Genomic DNA, 20,824 nt, shown 5'->3' on the forward strand with positions numbered 1-20,824 from the left:
TTGCCCCACCCACTTTGGACTTTGGCTCCACCCACTGCACTGGCATGTGGCTCTGGAAGGTTGGGCGTGAGGGAATGTTGCCCTTGGCTGAAAAGGTTTCCCATCCCCTGCTTTCCAGAAACATGTTTAAACACCTGGAGAAGAAGAAGAAGAAGAAGAAGAAGAAGAAGAAGAAGAAGAAGAAGAGTAGAGTAGTAGTTTGGATTTGATATCCCACTTTATCTCTACCTGAAGGAGTCTCAAAGCGGCTAACATTCTCCTTTCCCTTCCTCCCCCACAACAAACACTCTGTGAGGTGAGTGGGGCTGAGAGACTTCAGAGAAGTGTGACTGGCCCAAGGTCACCCAGCAGCTGCATGTGGAGGAGCAGAGACGCGAACCCGGTTCCCCAGATTACGAGGCTACCACTCTTAACCACTACACCACACTGGCTGAGCATGAAACCCTGAGCATGAAAACCAGTGGGCTTAATTCACATGCATAAATGCTAGGCGCACACGCACTGAAGTATCTTGCAGAGTTGGGAGCTAAATGAGGATAGCAGGAGGAATATTGCATAAGGCATTACCATATTCGTCAATCTGTTAGCAACTAACAATATAATTCCACTTGCAAAAAAGAAAAAAAAATGATTGAGGGGAGGATGGGAAAAAGGGGGATGGAGAAAGAGCTAAGCAGCCCTTTCCAGCCTTTCGACTGCTATGAATTCGTGGGGGCCTTTCAAGCCTCTTCAGATGCAAATATTTAAAGACCAAAAAAATCAAAGTCAGAAGTATACCAAGAATGACAAGGCAGCAAGGCTAATTGAAGGCCCAGCCCATGTACTTGCTAGGGGAATGATAATCCTTAAAGGATGGCATGGAAGGCTTAATTTGCACAACGCTGATTTTGTGTGTGTGGAAAAGTAGATCTGCAACTTGGCTACTTTGAATTAAGAACAAAACAAGAGACAGAATCTTTCTGACAGAAGGAGAGGGAAAGGGGCAGCTGGGTTAGAGAGCTGAACAGAGGAAGGATGAACGTCTAGCCAACAAGGAAGAAAAATGGTATGACAAAGGGAGATTGTTTTGGCTTGCAATAAACCTGTGCTTCCAAGAAATTTAATTGTATGCTCCTATTAGTCATTCATTCTGCTTACTGCTGAACCAGAAGCACTTCTAATCTATGGAACTAATTTACAGAGCACTCAGCAGAAATCAGATTGGAAGAACGACGAACTGTTTGAATCAGGCTTGTAAATCTCTGCTGGTCGGATGACCTGGGATGAGAAAATGCCACCTCCAGGCCAACCATACAAGGAGACTGCATACATGATATATATTGGAAGGAGGGTTTGATTTCTTTTTCTTCCACGTGTCAGAAATATCATCAGTAGTTATGTGTGGGAAAGCAAGATTCATTGCAAAAAATTATTAGCTAGCTATCTATTTATTTTGTGGGGGCTTAATGCTGTTTTGAAGAAGGTGCCATACCCTATTAGGCCCCCACAGTCCTCCCGGATGGTAACACCTTAGATAATGATCTCAATCCAAGACAATTTGCCCTATAAGTCTCATGACCTCTTTCTGAGGAGAAGGAAGAGGAGGAGGAGGAGATGATCTCCATAGATCTCCTGGAGAAGCACTACGAGAATTGCAAAATCCCAAGCTTGGCAACATAGAAAGAGCCCTTTCCAAGTGACAAGAACATTCCTGGGTTCAGAAGTAGGTATCCTTAAAGCAGCCTCCCCCATCCGGGTGACCTCCATATATTTGGACTCCAACTCACACCAGCCGCAGCCAGCTTGGCCAATGGCCAGGGATGGTGGGAGTTGGAGTCCAACAACATCTGGAGGGTACCAGATTGGGGGAATAAAAGGTGTGATTGCTGCTTCACCTCCATTTCCTGAGAACAGTAGCAAATGCTCCATAGATTGCCTGCCCTCTGCAGAACACATGCAAACCTACTGCTTGACTTTTATTACTTCTGACAGCCTTTTGTTGCTGGACAAAGCATGTCAACTTGCCACTGATGCACAATAAAAAGGAGCACAGCTTAATGCTGGCTCATGTAAAATGCCAACTGCTCTGTACCTCTGGACGCTTTCCAAAGTTGATGTCAAGAATCATTCTCCCCAGCACTGCATAGGCAGAAGCAATTCTGATTTTTGTCTGGTTTTTTTAAAAAGTGGATTTCTGCAGAATGAACCACCTGAGACCCAAGGCCTCCAGTCCTTTAGTAGCCACTGCAGGTGGGGGGGGGGAGGAGGGATAGAGTTGATGTTGCTGAATTTATCCTGTTCCATTGGTACTTGAGTCTTGTGTGGGAAGCAGGTAGAATCTGGCAAAATAAAGGCTCATCAAGGTAGACAAAGCCAAACTGCAATAGCCAAGGCCAGATCAAGTAGGCAAAGTCCAGGCAAGGTAGGCAAAGTGAAGTCACACCAAAGCAGGGGACGTCCAGTCCGAAGCTTGCTTACATAGATGACAGACAAAAATAGGACTCTGGATAGCTCCAAGCAAGCTGGCTGAAGCTCTTTCCTTTTAAGGTAGCTATAAGAAGATGTTGTTCCAGTAGAAACGAAAGCCAACAGAGGCCTTATGGAGGCTGGCAAAAATGGCTGGTGGGGTAAGCTCTGCCTCCCTGGAAGAGCAGGCCAGGCTGTAGAGCTCCTCGCCTAATGTTGAAGTCCTGAACTTCTGTGAGTTTGGAGAGATGGGAGGTACTGAAGGACACTCATCCTCTTAGTCAAAGGATGGAGGCAGGGCCATGTCCTCTAACCAGGAAGTTCTCAAACAGGAGACCTCTGGTTTTCCTTTTCAGGAAACAGCCTGAGACTCATCATCATCAGAGACCCCCACAAGCCAGTGTAAAGTCTCAGAAATTCATGGCAAAGTTATGCAGAAAATGTACTTTTCTTCTCCCAGCTAGGTTGTGAAAGCAAGATTCAAACTTGCCAATGTTGAACCTTCGGAGATTCAAGGGCCTTCCGACACCCAGGAATGATTGGAAGCACTTCCTTCTCTCTAAGATGCTAAGTTTGCTTCTATTTTGTGTGTCCCCTTGCAGTTTGCATACAGATGTCTTTATTGGGTCTTTTCCTAGACACTTCCTCCCTCGACTTCAGTGCTTGAATTAGGAGGGGGCAGGGAAGGTAGGTGAGGACTAAATGGATTCCACAGTTCTCACCATTCATTCTTCCCAGTTTTTGCCACACTGTGTCCTTTCATAGACTTCTAAAATCAGATCCTTAGGAAGCCATATCAGCAAATGAGCAGACTAGGCATCATTTGCCCCCACCCCTGTAACCCAAGCTCTGAACACAGGCAGCTATGGATAGGTAGCCTAATTAAACAAGACAGTGCAAAGTTACAAAACAGACTGCCCTACTCAGGTGAATTAGCAGAGAGACATGGTGGAGTGGCCAAATTATGGAGGCCAAATTATGGTCCCTGTGGCCTTCTAAGACAACAGCTAAGGAGGTGACCCTAAAACATATTTCTCCCCCCGTTGTAATCTAAGATTTTAAGAAAAGCCCTGCCATATCAGACATAAGACCTATCTAATCTGGGATCCTATGGCCAGAATATTATAGGAAGAACCCAAGCAGGGCTTGAGTGCTGTTGTTTCACAGAAGCTGGCAGCATTCAGAGGCATGCTGCCTTTAACCCCGGAGGAAGAATTTAGCCATCATGACTAGAAGCTACAATAGCCATATCCTCCATGAATTTAGCTACCCCCATTGTAAACCATCTAAGGTGGCATCTGTAATCCCTGCGAACTGAAGAAGAAGAAGAAGAGTTTGGATTTGATATCCCGCTTTATCACTACCTGAAGGAGTCTCAAAGCGGCCAACATTCTCCTTTCCCTTCCTCCCCCACAACAAACACTCTGTGAGGTGAGTGGGGCTGAGAGACCTCAAAGAAGTGTGACTGGCCCAAGGTCACCCAGCAGCTGCAGGTGGAGGAGCGGGGAATCGAACCCAGTTCACCAGATTACGAGTCCACTGCTCTTAACCACTACACCACGCTGGCTCCCACCCGCAGCTCTAGAAGAAAGAAGGCTTATGTGATGCAGAAAGCCATCTGCTGTGTTTGTGCTCAGAGTTGGGTTACTGGCACCACGTTGGGCTCCTTGGTCATGGCAAAGCCATTTCATAGGGAAGGGAGCTGTAACTGTGAGCAAAGGTGATTGACTGGTTGTAGAGCAGCATGTCTGTCTGGAAGTGGGAAGGAGGCCCAGCAGCGACTGACCCACACGCTGACTGGTATTCCCTAGAGAAGCAGCAGAGCCTGCCAGTGCAGTTGTGGGAGACAAACATTCCAGCCCCTGACCTTGTAAAGTTCGCTGGCTGTTGATACAACCCCACCTTTCCTCCTAATCTGAAATCTAGCTTCCCACTAACCTGTCCATCACAAATAAAATAAATAAATACATTTAAAATGCTCCTACTGTACACACAACATGGGAGAACAGAAGTTTTTCGTCAGCTCGCTGTGCTATGACTACCCTCCATTCCAACTGATGGTGTATTCATGCCAATATTTCTTTAAGGGGAAATATCTAATTTTCTCCCAGGGGATCGGAAATGGTTTGCTCAGTTTTGCTGGAGAATTTGAAGGGAGAATGCAGAGGTATTTCAGTCCTCCCTTTGCCTCGGCGCTGTGAAAGACGGCGAAATGGTCTACCTGGCAAGGTCTGCAAGGCTCCACACGGAGGGCATTCGGCCAACCCAGGGATCGAATTACTGGAGCAAAGTCTTCTGCGAGTGGCCATATTTGGTAAAGCATGGGCTTAGCTCAGAGAGAACCAGCAGTGGAAGCGGACTGGGGCATTGCAGTCAAGTGAAAAGGCTTAAAATAATACAGTATTACAAGCAGAAGGAATAGGGGTCAGCTTAGGAAACGAGGCTTGTGGGCTGGGAAAAGAAAGTTTTGATATGCAAAGAGTTGCAGCAGCTCGCAACCAATGGGGAAAATAGTGCCAAATATTTCACGCTCCCCAAAGGTCCCTGTTTACTAGGAATGACCCTTGTTTTCTGGTACTTATCCCTGTAAATTGTCCCAATTCTGCCCTTTTGCATTGAGACTATTAGGTTGTAATGCCGGTGGGGAGGGACTGTGCGTTTTTCTTAATTTTTGTACAGTACCTAAAAAACAGAGGTGCTTTATAATAACTAATAACAGAATGGGGTGAACACCAGAATAGAAAGCATTCATAGAGTTGGAATGGAATGAACCAGAGTTGGAAAAGGTCTTAAGCTTAATCCATTCAGTGCAGGAAGTTCAAAGGTAAGATTACTTTCAAGAGATGGCAGCTTAGTCCCTGTTTGAAGATGTGAGGGAGAGCCCACTGTCCCACGGCTAGGCAATTGGTTTCATCCTTGAATTGGTCTTACTGTTAAGAAGCCTTTTAAATGGGATATGTGTGGAGGGGTATTATTTTTGCATGTTACTATGTTATGTACTTTTGTGTTTTTATATTGTAAACTGCCCTGTGATCCTCAGATGAAGGGTGGTATAGAAATCAATAATAATAATAATAGTAAAGGTAAAGGGACCCCTGACCATTAGGTCCAGCTGTGACTGACTCTGGGGTTGCGGCGCTCATCTCGCTTTATTGGCCGAGGGAGCCGGCGTACAGCTTCCGGGTCATGTGGCCAGTATGACTAAGCTGCTTCTGGTGAACCAGAGCAGCGCACGGAAACGCCGTTTACCTTCCCGCTGGAGCGGTACCTATTTATCTACTTGCACTTTGATGTGCTTTCGAACTGCTAGGTTGGCAAGAGCAGGGACCGAGCAACGGGAGCTCACCCCGTCGCGGGGATTTGAACTGCCGGCCTTCTGATCGGCAAGTCCTAGGTTCTGTGGCTTAACCCACAGCGCCACCCACATCCCGAAGAAGAAGAAGAAGAAGAAGAAGAAGAAGAACCATTTTTTTGCCATAAAGGACTGTCACCACCTAAAAACAAACCTGATACATGGAACCAGAGGGTTTTTTTCAGCTGGAACTCACCGGAACTCAGTTCCGGGACCTCTCAGGTGGGCGCCATTGCAATTATAAGAGAACAAGGGAGGTGTTCATGGTGAGTTTTGGCACCTCTTTATCTAGAAAAACAGCACTGTATGGAGCCGTCTTAAAAAGAATAAGCAGACTTACCAGCCTGCAACCAAATCTGTTCCAGAGTTGTCCACAGCTGCATAGGCCCTTGCTTCAAGGCTGTGCTGTGCATGGTGACTTCAGACATGGCCTGCTCCAGCCGCGAGGCTGCAATGGAAGACGCTCGCTGGGAGCCTGAAAACAAACAAATAAATACACTCACAAAACATTGATCTAGTTATCCAGTCAAAATATTGTTCTTGGAGGTGGGGGAGTGAGCTCCTTTCTCCATTCCTGATATAAACCAAGGGTGAAAATATGTATATTAGGCAGCTTTCCAGAAGAGTCCAGAGCTGTGTTTGTCTTAAAGCAGGCATAGCCAAACTTCACCCTCCAGATGTTTTGGGACTACAACTCCCATCATCCATAGCTAATGGGACCAGTGGTCAGGGATGATGGGAATTGTAGTCCCAAAAACATCTGGAGGGCCAGGTTTGGCCATGCCTGCCTTAGAGAAATTAAATCTGTGAACCAGAAGTTGGATTCTGCCGTTTGTATATATGATTTAAAACTTCTGTACATTTGCACAACACTCGGCATATTTTCTCCACTTTGTTCAGCTATTTTTTTCATATTTTATTTTGGCTTTGCTTGTTGTGAGGGAAAACATGGCACAATGCTCCCGAGCAGCCACAAATGTTATATAGCAGCTGAACAAGCTTTCGAGATTTCAAGATGGCATTGACCACACCTTTTCAAGCACAGCTTCACAACTCTGAGAACCGGAAACTAACTAGTTCAGCAGATTAGCATGCTGAATTCCTGGCATTTCCAGTAAAATGCCTGTTAATTTCCAGAGAAATGGGTAAGGGAGCATGGCTGGGAAAGAAAACAAGGCTGAGACCCAGGATGCTTACCAACCGTCAGAGGAGACAGTAGTAAGCTAGGACGAACAATGGTCAGCAACTCAGTCCAAAACTCATATATTTTTCAGAAGCTAGGTTGTGTGCCCGGTGCTGAAATGCTGTGTTCTGATGCAACTTCAGCATGCAAAGTAAATGGTATAAAATGATATAGAGAACTGGACCTTGTATTTGTTTGTGTGTGTTTTAAGGAAAAAATTATTATAACTGGACAGAACTTTAGATCTCACTGAGGGGCTACCGCTCACACAGATAACATTATGTTCTGCAGGCAGCCAAGAAAAGCTAACTCCACACAGTGATCAGAAAATAGATTTTATTTAAACATGTTTCCCACCATATACACAGGCAAAACTGTGGTGTCTTTTAGATGCTCCTACATGGCTGGGGTTTGTTTAAACAACCCAGACACATAGAGGGGGCTGATTCTATGGAAGAAATATCTACAGCTGGTCCCTACTGATGGGGCTGAATCATTTAAAAGTTCTTTTGGAAGGACAGGAGCTGTTCACGGAGACACATTCCTATGCAGCTAAGGAAAAGGCTTTCTGAAAGAACAGCTAAGCTATATGAATGCTGCTCTTAAAAGAAACTGCAAATTTAAAAAGCCTGCCATCCGGAAGCTCAGTGTCAGGATCTCCCGGGAGAAGAACCAGTAACCATCTGATTCATAGACTAGTACCTAACATGGTGAGCTACCAGGGCTCCACAATGAATGGTTTCCTAGGGGCTTAAGTGTCCCTAGGTTCTGGAATGTCTCTGCCTGCCCAGGCCAGCCATTGGCTCCCCTTGACCTGGAAGAACAATAAAAGCTTCCAGGTCAGGTTGGAACTTTGCCAAGGCAACAACAGACCTCCCTGTGCCTTCCCTTGGTGCCCAATTACATCCCAGCCATTACATGCAAATTTGGCCCCAGGAAAAGCTGATCTGTGTCCTGTATATATTAAGCGGGCATCTATTTTTGATTGACATCCAATGCCCTTATAAAATGTGTTGGGGAGTTGGGGATTATTAATTTGTTCTTGTTTTTATTTTTAATATGTATTTTGTCTTTTTATATTGGGATTTTATGTTGTGATCCACCCTGAGACCCATGGGTATAGGGAGGTATATACACTTAATAAATAATAACAATAATTTTTGGGTATTCCATTGCTGTACGCGGGACTAGGCTCATCCCTTGGCTATTGGGAAGCCTCTTCAGGATTTTAAGTGTTCATGTATTGTGCTCACAATTCATTGATGTTTTTAGGGAGAGAGCATGCCTGCTGACACCTGGATCCCAAGCCTGCAGGGCTTTAAGGTAGACACAAGCCTCGGTTGTGTATACCTGAAGGAGCGTCTCCATCCTCATCATTTAGCCCCAGATACTGAGGTCCAGCTCCAAGGGCCTTCTGGCAGTTCCCTCACTGCAAGAAGCGAAACTACAGGGAACCAGGCAGAGGGAGTTCTTGCTAGTGGCGCCTGATCTGTGGAACGCCCACCTGTCAGGTGTCAAGGAAATAAGCAACTATTTGACTTTTATAAGACATCTGAAGGCAGCCCTGTTCAAGGAAGTTTTTAATGGTTGATGTTTTATTGCGTTTTTAGTATTTTGTTGGGAGCCGCCCAGAGTGGCTGGGGCAACCAATCAGATAGGTAGCATATAAATATATATATAATAGTTGTTGTTGTTGTTGTTGTTGTTGTCATCACCCACCCCCAACAGAGTCAGATTGGAAATTCACCATGATGAGCATTGAAACCTATGTAGAGATGCAACAGGCAACCTCCTCTGTGGGCGGTTGCTTTGCTTGCTCACAGAAATCTTTGATTACCGTATTTTTTGCTCTATAAGACTCACTTTTTCCCTCCTAAAAAGTAACGGGAAATGTATCTGCATCTTATGGAGCGAATGCAGGCTGCGCAGCTATCCCAGAAGCTAGAACAGCAAGAGGGATCGCTGCTTTCACTGCGCAGCGATCCCTCTTGCTGTTCTGGCTTCTGGGATTCAGAATATTTTTTTCCTTGTTTTCCTCCTCCAAAAACTAGGTGCATCTTATGGTCTGGTGCGTCTTATAGAGCGAAAAATACGTTATTTAGTGAATGTATCCCTCACGTCACACTTATGGGAATAAACAGCCAACTGCCAGGAAGCCTCTTCACAAATCCTGGATAGGAAGTCTACCTTCATGCGAATATCTGCGCTGGGTTCAGGCTGCCAAACATTTTCTGCTTTGTTTCTCTTACCAGAATCGGTGTCGTGGGCATCAGGGAGAGTGAGATACATGCTGTTGTGTTTCTTGATTGGCGGCGCCTCTGCCAGGCTGCTTTCCTTCTCCAGATCGCTGCAAGGGAATGACAACGGCCACAAGGTGACGGATGGTTGTTTATGGGAAGCGCAGGAAGAACAGGCCTACCAAGTGAGCATCATATCTCATCCAATTGCCACCAGCTCTGAAAGCTGAAAACATCTGTGCGTATGTGATAGCAGCTGTCAGAATGCACCGTGTTCGGGGGGGGGGAGGAATTTCTGTCGAAGAGATGGGAATTGGTTGAGTCACACAAGCAACGCCCCTGCGAGGCATTCTGACAGAGCAAACTAGCAAGGCGATGTGGAGACGCTGCCACTGGTGATGGATGCAGCTCTGAGGAATTTGGCACATTTCAGTCAAGCATAGTTTAGCCCCTCCGGAAATCTGGCTTGCCTCTCCTTTTCCTCATTGTGTAAGAGTGGAGATCTCGTTTCCACCCACAGTCGGTCGGAAATCAAATTCTGTTTACCTGGCTCTAAATAATAATAATAATAATAATAATAATAATAATAATAATAATAAATAATGATAATATCTGGGGCACGGCTTATCTAACATAATTAACCTATTTTTGAAGAAGTTGTTTTAGGCAACACGTTGATAGGTTTAGAGAGAAATTAGCCACATTTATCTATTTCCGGAACAGTAATTTTCATGACGGCGTGCATCCATGTTTTTTCCCTTCGATGTTGCAGCTATCTTTTATATCTTGTTAATAACTTTTTTTCTGTGGCTTACATATTCTCATTTTGAGGACTGTTGTTGTTTTTATCACCCTCTTATTTCTGTAACACTATTCATAGGATAAAGAATTATCTTTTTTTTTAATAAAAAGAGACATCATTATTTATTTATTTATTTATTTATTTATTTCCCTCTTTTCTATGATCTTTCTGTTCCAAACAGCTTTCTGAAATAGATAAATGTGTTTTTGAGGCTGCCCATCATAGCGATAGATTGCCTCGCTTGAAATTTCCGTCTTCTCCATGAAGAAGAAGAAGAAGAAAAGGAAATTAATTTAAATGGGGAGGGAGAGAGGAACATACTGCCATCAAAGAAATGTCGAAATTGTTTCCCCCCCTTTTTTTTAAAGAAAAGGAAATCACCAAGAATTTGAAATCATCAACTGAAACAGTAACACACACACACACACACACACACACACACACACACAAAAACACACACACACGTGTCTATTTCAGGCTGCAATCCTGACCCCACTTACCTGTCGGCTTTTGGAAAGAGGCAAGATGGCTCCATCGACATGTCAGAGCCCTGGAACCTCCTTCACAAAGCCTTCTGGAAGTTTCTGCTCAGCTTAGGGAAGGAGGTGTGATGCTCATGTGCACAACGTCAGAATGTCACACACATGACATCGCCCCCCCCCCCACGCCTCTTGCAAGCTCGCGCCTCTGGCCCTAACTGTTCCCCTATAAAAAATATTTCACCGCGTGCCGGCCACCCCTGGGTGGGCTCAAACCACCAACCTTCTGGTTAACAGCCAGATGCATTATGCCTCTAAAGAGACAACAGAAAGAGAATCATATCTGCTTCCTACTGGAGAATATTCCAGAGCGCAGGAGCCTCCAACGGAAAAGGCCTTGATTTGTGTGGTCAACTGAACCTAAGCTTCTGTGAGGAACTTAAGTGTTGGTCAGAGGTTCAGAAGGGTTTTAAAGATCAAGACCAGCATCTTGAACTAGGCCTGGACATTTATTTGCCAGATTTATACCACACTTTTCCTCCAAGGAGCTCAAATGGTGTACGTGGTTCTTCTCCTCCCTATTTTATCCGTGTGACAACCCTGTGAGGTAGGATAGGCTGAGAGACAGTGGATGGCCCAAGGTCACCCAGTGGGGATTTGAACCATGGTCCATAGCTGCCAACTTTCAGATTTGAAAATAAGGGATCAGCAGCCTCACCTGTCCCGGGGACAGTCTACGGGATACCTAACAATCCGGGATAGCTGCGGGAAGCAGCGGGAAACGGCGCTGGAATAAGGGAATTTCCCGCAAAAAAAGGGAAGGTTGACAGCTATGCCCTGGTCTCCCAGGGCCTAGTTCAACCTGGCTTGTCTAGTAGTTGGCAGCCAGATAAGTGGCATGTATGAGAATGCCGGCTCAAACCTGTCAACAGCACGGGGGGCAGCCTTTTGCACTAATTGAAGTTTCTGCAGCATCTTCAAGGGCAGTTATGAACTTAAGAGTTCGTAACTGTAACCTGATCTGCAAATCACCAGGCAAGAACTAACGGCAGGGGCCAAGTGTCAATTTGCACAAGGATCAGAGAACTCGCTGCCTATGCGCAAGTTGGGCTGTGGAAACACTTTCAGGTGGTGTAAATATAGGACTGGAAATTCAAATTACAGCAGCAATCATGTTTTGCTTCATTTCTTAAAGAAAAATTCTGCATAGCAATAAATGACCACATAGAACACAGCTGAAGAGAAGCAGTTAGCAGTTGCTGCCTGGGCACCAAGGAAAACCTGTGGCGGAGCTGGTCTCTAGGCAGACTTGCAAGAAGTCCTAGCATCACTACCTGGCTACAGCTTACCTGGGGTATCATAGAACTATAGAGCTGAAAGGGATCAAAGGGGTCATCTAGTCCAACTCACTGCAATGCAGGAATCTTTCACCCAACATGAGGACTGAACCCATGACACTGAGATTAAGAGGATCATAATGCACCAACAGGGGTGGCTTCTTTTCCAGGGCCAATTTATATGGGTTTGTGTGATGGTGGTGGTAAGCAATCTGGCCCAGTTGGGAATGACTTCAGATTAGCTCTAATCCAGCCTTTCTCAACCTGTGGGTCCCCAGATGTTGTTGAGCTACAACTCCCATCACCCCTAGCTAGCAAGGCCAGAGCTCAGGGATGATGGGAGTTGTAGTCCAACAACATCTGGGGACCCACAGGTTGAGAACCGCTGCATAATAGTCTAATCTGTTATTTTGCCTGATTTGAAATCCAGCAACAGGTACAGTGTAGCCCTGGACAACAACTGTGGACAACAATTTGTGGGCTGAGCTGTAATACTGTGTGTGTGTGTGTGTGTGTGTGAGAGAGAGAGAGAGAGAGAGAGAGAGAGATGATGATGATGGAAGGACAGCCCCGCTTCCCAGTGGTGGGGCTGGTGATCCTGTTCAGATCTAGGATTCCATACTTGCCAGTCTACAAACAAGACATGGCTGCAACAACGGTTATTATTTAGGAGGCTCTGGTTCTTATAAACCCGACTGGTTACATGACCCTGCCTCCTCCTTTCCAAGTGGTATAAAGTAACACCAGTTCATGCACTTGCTGCCAGATGCTTAATAGTTTCTACAAATTTCAGGTCTCTTAGTCAGGCACATATATATAGAGTAATGCTGGACCCACTTACATGCTTGTAAGTCCTACTGCCCTCCATAGGATTTGCAAACATTTAAGTGCGTGCAGAATTGCAACCTCATGTGCTTAACTCTTGCCGCTGTTGTTCTTTATATCCTTTCTCATTTTTTGAGGAACGTGAAACACCAAAGACGAACTTCAAAAATCTAGAAGCATTGCTCTCCCGCAGGTAGCCTTGCAAATAAAAATTACTAGCCTACCGTAAAGTTTATTAGCCTGCTTGCCCACACATAGCTATGTTAATCATGCGAGGCCTTAAAAGGGTGGGCGCTGTAAGGATCCTCGCTGCAGGATAACAGTTGGAGTCAAGATCAACTCCAGGTTCTTAAGGTTCTCCAGGACAAGATCCACCCACTCTGTGACCTGCTTTGCATGTCATGATAAGCCAAACCATGGTTTAGTGCAAATGAGCAAATACGTGAGCTTTGGCGAAAAGATCACGACTGCTTTGCTCGTCCTCTGGCCCTGCTGTTGTTATGCTGCAGTCAGCTACGTTTGGCTTAGTGTTACATCCGAACTTATGGTTTATCTCCAGGTGAGCGGCATCCTATAGCCAAGGTTAGTTCCATGGTTTGACTGGGAGAGGTAAACCACGAACCCAGGTTCAGACATGATAGTAAGTCAAACCCTGGTTTAGCTTACAGCAGCATGGCAGTAGGAGGACTGGAAGAGGAGCAAAGCACCATCTTTTCTTCGGGAGCACGCACATTGGCTTGTTCATGCTTCAACATATCATTACAAAGACAGTTAATGCCTAGTTCTCTCTAAAGTGGGAAGCCTGGGTTATGGCTGTGCCACTTCAGACGGCAGGTGAGGGGGTTACATGATGTAATTGTCACGGCTAAAAATTGGCCGCTGTTTCTTTAATGCTTAAAAAGCTGGGTCAGCATGAGTCAGCGGCCTGACCGGGTTGTATATATACAGTGAGAAATGTTAGTTTGTTGTTGGCTTGGTTGGTTGGTTAGTGAAAGCTGGTAGTGTTGATTTGTGTACAGCTGGTCAGTCGCTTTTGCAGAAAGACTTTTAAGAATAAAAGCAGAAAGTTTGCAAGGATACTATTCTCATGGACTCTTTTATGCCGACAAGGGTCCAAGGACCAGGCTGAGGCGACAAAGGGAGGTCAGAACCTTTTTTCTTTCTTTTACAAACACTGACAGTCATGGTCCTCCACACAGTTAGTGCCCACAGAAAACCATCATATCAAGGAGAAGAGTGCAACCTAACCTTTCCAACATTATTGATTTTTTTTTAAAAAAATCATTCAACCATACATAAAGTGTTTTCTTCTAAGACAAACATATGCACAGGTCTTGTAGGTAGTCATCCACATGGCATCAAAATAAACTTGGAAAAACTTTTATGTTACAGGTTAAGCTCACACCCAGAGGGTATACTTCAATCTAAAAGCGATAAGATAATTTATCCACAGTAGTACAGATGAGGAGAGAGAGATCAAAAAGCAAGTCCAATTAGAGGCAAACTCTTACCTGAGCTGTGAAACATTATGAAGCATCTGCCACTGGTGCAACATTTGCCTACAGGTCACTAAAGCTTCTTCTGGGCCCTTGTGGACCAATTCCAGTTTCACTTTGGTGAAGAGCAAACTGCAAGAAGGGCAGGGAGAAAGGGAAGAAAATTATGGTTTCATTTTGCAGGCACGTCTTTTATCAAGGGAAGCATTTCCACTTATGAGCGGATGAAGCTTAGGGACTTGCTACCATGCCAGGTTTAGCAACGAATCTCCAGGTTTTCTGTTAGATCATATATGCTAATAGTGAACTCGGGTGAACGTTGCCAGGATTGTAGCCAAAATGGACCCACTGAGAAGCAAGAGGGATGGATCAGAACAAGGCAGGAGGGGAACTGTAACGCTCTGGGACAGTGACGGCCAAACTTGGCCCTCCAGCTGTTTTGGGACTACAATTCCCATCATCCCTGACCACTGGTCCTGTTAGCTAGGGATGATGGGAGATGTAGTCCCAAAACAGCTGGAGGGCCAAGTTGTTGGGATACTGCCAGGGAGACAAAGTCCATCGTGACTCCACGTCGTCTTCGGACGTCCATCGATCTCCCGCAGGCAAGAAGTATCAGCAATTAGCGACACGAGCTCCAGAAATAGCTTGCCACATTGCAGAGCCGATGCACGCTCTATCAGCAGATAATGCACAGCGAAAGATGCACTCAGGAGAGCATTATTTACAAGTTTATTTCTGCGTTGATCAGAACAAAGAAAAACATGACTGCCTGCTTCAGTGTTCCGGCACAGAGAGAGAAACGAAAACAAAGACACAACAGAAACATCCTGTGAAACAGGAAATATGCAGGCTGTGACACAAACATCCTGCTCCCTTTTAAGGTGGAACAGAAATATCCTAACACAAGTTTGGCCATCACTGCTCTAGGAGATACTAAATGTCTGAGAGGGATGGCAACAAAAAGCTGTTAGTGGTGGAATGGAATAGGACAAGGCATGGTCTACTAGGAGAACTCCCGCTGTAACATTATGTTGCTGGTCCTACTTGCTTTCTAGGTAATTCCACTGTCACCAAACCCTCTAATTTCTCTCTCTCTCTCTCTCTCTCTCTCTCTTTCTCTTTCTCTTTGCACTTTAGTACTGCAAACAAAACAGCTCCTCCAAATGGGTAGAAGAGTGTGAAGTTATACAGTGGACGCTCGGGTTGCGAACGTGATCCGTGCGGGATGCACGTTTGCAACCCGCAGCAGCGCGTCTGCGCACGCGCAGGTTGCAATTTGGCACTGCTGCGCATGCGCGGCTGCCGAAACCCGGAAGTAACCCGTTCCGGTACTTCCGTGTTTTGGCGGTCCGTAACCTGAAAAAAAGCAACCTGAAGCATCTGTAACCCAAGGTACGGCTGTACTTGAATGAAAAAGCCTCCAAGATTATCAGGAGCAAGTTTAAAGACAAAGTATTGGTGCAAACCAGACCCCTTGCTCCCTTAGGTTTGCCACCCATTCTTTAATTCAAAGAACAGTAATACAACATTTTAATATATTTTTTAAAAGCTACTCATTGAAATAAGCAATGGGCTGCAATCCAAAACCCATCAGGGACGGTGGTCCCAGCATCACTCCATTGGTGAAGACCACCAGCTGAATATGTGGCCAGATGGAACAGCTGCCGGCAGAATCCCTTCCAGCATCAGCCCGCAGAGAGCCCTGGAACACTCTGCCCCTGAAGTAGAGAACTTAAAAAGAATGTTTATCTCAGCTCCTCAAAGGTTAGTGGAATGTCACTATCATTGCTCAAAGATGCCAGAGTTTCCAGATGACTGTTTACTTTGCAAGCTGCAAATGAGGTTGCAGTTCAACCTGCCAAGCAGGAATGCCAAATGCACTACTCGGAAACAGATACACACATCCCTTCACCAGGCACACAGGATGAGTTGTGATTTGGAAAGTTCACACATAATATATCCGTATATGTATACGGTCAATTCCCACGTCTTTTTTGCCAGGTTTTTTCAAAGTAGAACCCTGGCATGGGTAACTTATTCAGTGCATTACAGTCCTCTTTAGGCATTATGAAAAGGGGACTGTAAACGCATGAGGAAGTGTGCTAGTCTCAACCCTCTCCATCATTGTTTCCATCGCCTTGCAACACATGGAAGGTGACTTTCCGCAGGAGGCAGCCTTCCTCATAATCTGTGCCACAATCCTATCAACATTACCATTCACTATCCTTTACAAAGTTCCATATAATATACACACACACACATATATTATTTATATATATATATATATATATATGCTTTCGTAGATTTTCACGGGTACAGGAATGCAGGTTTTGGTGTCCTCGGGTGTCTTCCCGTGTAAAAGTTAGACACCCCAACTTTTACACGGGAAGACACCCGAGGACACCAAAACCTGCATATATATATATATATATATATATATATATATATATATATATATATAATGTCATACATCAATTTACATAAACAATACATTACAATTCAAACAATACATACAATAAATACAATACATACTTTACCTGCACACATACCCAACATAGATACCCCATAAGTGTTGACTTCTAACTCCTCTTATTGTGTTATTTTACAATTTTAATAGTTTAAACAGATTTCATTTTGTTATTCTGATTTCCCATTTTTCCATGCTAGTTTTGCTTTACATTTCCTCTATTTTCTAGATTCATTCTATATCTGTCAGGAGATTTACCTTATCTATATATTTCTCGAGATATTCCTTAAAACTTAGCCATTCCTTATTAACTTTCTGAGTAGTGTTTCCTCTTATTCTCCCTGTTAACTTTGCACAGTGTATTCAATCATTTTTGCTAACCCGTCTGTTTTGGTGGGGATGTAGTTACTTTTCTAATTCTTGGCTATTAGAATCCTTGCCACTGTGGTTGCATACATAAATAACAGTCTAAAAGTTGGACTGGTCATGTTGTGCAGATGCCTTATGATTGCCTTCCAAAGCAACTACTCTATTCTGAACTTAAAAATGGAAAGTGTAATGCCAGTGGTCAACAAAAGAGGCAAATCTAAAAAAAATGTAGTATAAACACTGACAACTGGGAAACACTGGCCTGTGAGCGTTCCAGTTGGAGAACAGCCTTTACCAAAGGTGTCATGGGCTTTGAAGACACACAAACTCAGGACACAAGGGAGAAACGTGCTAAGAGGAAGGCACGCTTGGCAAATCCACACCGTGATCAACTCCCACCCAGAAACCAATGCCCCCACTGTGGAAGGACATGTGGATCCAGAATTGGCCTCCACAGTCACTTATGGACTCATTGTTAAAACCGTGTTTATGGAAGACAATCTTGGCTACGAGTGATCGCCAAAGAAGAAGATCCCTTGCCTCTTCCACTAGCACAATGCAACATCAACACAAAGCTTTAACAAGAGCGTTGCATTTTAAGTCAAGCAGCTGTTCTAGTTGCTGCGTTCCATATCCCTTTCGCTGTCCACAGTTGCAGCGGTTATAGCAAGAACTAGAGTTGAGCACTAAGCGCCACTGAAAAGGAAGACGACAGAGCTGTGCTTAAAATGTCATGCATTTGAAACATAGACAGCCCTGTCAGATTGCATTTGCTTACCTGAAAGATTGCTTCTTCCCACCCATGGCCTCCCATGACAGCACCATTCCATAGGAATAATGAAATTGTCACTCAGCAGTGGAAGATGGGTTGAATTTTAGAGACTGAACATTTGCGAGAAATGGATCTCTCCACCTAGCGACAAGGACTGTCACTGATCGTTCAGACATGCATGTACAATGTCGACACACGTTTTAATTTGGTTTTCAGATTATCGTCAATTCTAATTAGCTGGTGGATATTTTAAATAGTTGTTTTAACTGCTGTTTTTGGCAGATAATTTTATTTACCCTTTTTGCAAACCGCTTTGAGGTTGGATTACAATCAAGTGGCACATGCAATCTTGTGAAATGCAGAAATCATCTCTGAGCACCTTTACAAGGCTAGACATGCATGGACTCCCAAGGCATTTATTGATCAGAAAATACATTTTATTTAATAATGGTTCATTTCAAAGTTCACAAGTGACTCCATACACATATTTAAAATTAAGAGCTGCCATTTGATTGGAGTTTGCATTATCTGAGGGTTTTGAATGTCCCCTACCCTGCGTCCCACAAGTCCACTCTGTAGTACCGTGTGAATAATTCGGGTTGCCCTGAAGGAGATCTCAGTGTTATTTTATAGATATGGATTTGCAGAGCATATATTATAGAGAAGTGAAGCTGGAAGGTAGAATAATATTTCTCTGTTAGAGATTTCCCCAGTACCGCTCCAGGTTTCCTCTGTGCATTGCCTTGTATTTGTGTGAATAATAATACCCTCCCTCTGTGCCCGTCCTTCTGCTTCTTCCTTATCTGGCTTTATGCCACTAAAGAGAACTTCTGGGCAAAACGTTAACTCTGTCAACTGGCATGACTCAGTCTTAACGGCCGGTTTAATTTCCACATGACCTTTTAACTATGAGTGGTACCATTAAAGTGTTGAGGTGGATTTATCAAAGCTAAACACACACATGTATATTTAATAACTGTATATATATTATTGGTTTCATGGAGGGAAATAATTTGGAGGGATGGGGGTTGAGCGTCCATAAAGTATTGGTAGTTCTCGTGTCCATAAAAGTGCTGGTCGGGGAATATATTTTCTTGTTTGTTTTCTAGCATAAGGTAGTCACTATTAGGGCTGCCAAATGTCCAGGAATTGCTCAGAAAAATGGCGCCTGAGTGGATTTTTCCTGAATCGGCAAAATGTCTGAGAAAACCCAGACATATGGCAGCCCTAATAGTAAGTGCTATTGGGCTATTTTTACAAAATAAGAATAAAGAAAGCTGAACAGTTTCTGACCACAAAGAAAGAAAGAAAAAAGGTCAACACGTCCATCCGGATTTTCACTTTGGGGAATATGGCTACCCTACTTACTATGTTGTATTGTTTTCTAGATCAGCCTGGGAGCAACAAGTAACATTTAGGCTAGAAAAACTTAAAATGAATCCCTGGCTTCTTCTTTTTTACTGGCTCATTATTCAGTATAAAGACGAAAATGGTATTTGAGAGGATACTGGGCAAGATGATGGGAATGTGATGAGCATGTCACGAACATAAATGGCAGCCTTCCCTAACAATATGCTCTCCAAGTGTTTTGGATTCCAATTCAGCTGCAGTGAATATAGGTAATGGTCAGGGATGGTGGGAGATTGTAGCCCGAAATATCTAGAAGGGACCAGGTTGGAGGAGGCTGGTATGTGGTTTTATGAGTGAAAAAAGTCACGGAACCAAGAAATTACACAAAACAAAAGAATTGCCGTGAAAATCCCTGAAACAAGAAGTTATTGACTGTAGAATTAAATTAAATAACAAAAATAAAAAAATAAGGAAAAATTAACCTAGAATTAAACAAAGACTTAACGAGGTGCCGGCTACAAAACTTGTTTCACTGAACTAATCAGTTTCCTCAGAAGGAAATAAAGAAATTCTAAACCTTAAATGATTTTAAACAAACTCAAGAGCAGGGCTGAAAGGCTTTTTTGTTTTTTGTTAGTTAATTTAATTCTCTTAACTTGTTTCAGGGATTTTCATGGCAATTCTTTTGTTTTGGGTATCTGGTTATGAGCTGGTGTATGATCGAAAGACCCTGATGTTGGGAAAGACACAAGGAGAAGGGGACGACAGAGGACAAGATGGTTGGACAGTGTTCTCGAAGCTACGAACATGAGTTTGAACAAACTGCGGGAGGCAGTGGAAGACAGGAGTGCCTGGCGTGCTCTGGTCCATGGGGTCACGAAGAGTCGGACACGACTAAAGGACTAAACAACAACAAATGATTGAAAGGATGGAGAAGGACAGGGGAGGTCTGGATTCCAATCACCATCCAATCACAAAGTTCACTGAGTGATGCTGAGTCTCATTTTACCTCAGCATAGTCCACTTTGAAGGGCTGTTATGAGGACAAAATGGGTCATAGTCACCCTGTATACTGCCTAAGACCCAAGAGTAGAGGAAATAAAAACGCAGTAGGTACATTTAGCATAGATGAGTCTTAAGTGCTGAATGTGAATAGATGATTTTCCCCCTCACACTGCTGGCAACAGAACCGCTCCCTAAAATCCCATTATTTTATGCAAAAGGTATTCTAGTACCCTCTCATTATCTTCGCTAGCGCTTGCTTTTTATTAACCGTACTTTTGATTCCAATTGTTCCTTCAGTGTAGACGTTCCTCCTGCTGCCACTGTCTTCCCATCTGGGCCCAGAGTATTTGCATACCTTGAAATCCCATTAGACCATTTCAAAAGCTCATACATTTCTGCCCCTTGCTCTGGGCTGCATTCAGTTCCTTCTTTGTTTAAAATGACAGGGAACACAAAGTATTTATGTTCACAGTAAATCAAAACTACCTCTTTCGTTCTTCGTATTGCTTTGGTACAATGGGGGGTGGGGGGAGCAAATCAGTGGCCTTCTTCAGATTCCAGGAAGTATAATGCTTCTTTTGCAAAAGAGACAGAAGATATGAACTGCTTCACGTTCCCATGGAAGGTATCAAGAAAGCAGTATTTCCCTATTTCCCCCAAAAGACCCAATTCCCCATAGACCAAAGGCAGAGATCACAACTG

The 20,824-nt window shown here is 44.1% G+C and overlaps 1 protein-coding gene and 1 long non-coding RNA gene across 3 annotated transcripts in view; one reads left to right on the forward strand and one right to left on the reverse strand.

Annotated features, from left to right (window-relative positions):
* TTC7A (tetratricopeptide repeat domain 7A) overlaps positions 1-20,824 on the reverse strand; it is a gene marked incomplete at its 5' end in the record, with an annotated part of 174,212 nt that overhangs the window by 46,423 nt on the left and 106,965 nt on the right. Inside the window, 3 exons of the mRNA XM_083433024.1 lie at positions 6,138-6,272; positions 9,230-9,327; positions 14,172-14,288. Of these exons, the coding sequence (XP_083289150.1) occupies positions 6,138-6,272; positions 9,230-9,327; positions 14,172-14,288 (350 nt within the window). The remainder of the gene's footprint in view (positions 1-6,137; positions 6,273-9,229; positions 9,328-14,171; positions 14,289-20,824) is intronic.
* Positions 8,115-10,468, forward strand: LOC310674234. Of its 2 annotated transcripts, none has more exons than XR_014509460.1 (3): positions 8,115-8,303; positions 9,233-9,402; positions 10,201-10,468. It is a non-coding gene; the product is annotated as an uncharacterized lncRNA (long non-coding RNA). The 2 variants fall into 2 exon arrangements; XR_014509461.1 differs by lacking the exon at positions 10,201-10,468 and adding an exon at positions 9,884-10,075.

This window comes from Podarcis tiliguerta (genome assembly GCF_965153285.1).
Source record: "Podarcis tiliguerta genome assembly, chromosome: 3".
In the NCBI taxonomy this organism is placed as follows: Eukaryota; Metazoa; Chordata; class Lepidosauria; order Squamata; family Lacertidae; genus Podarcis; species Podarcis tiliguerta.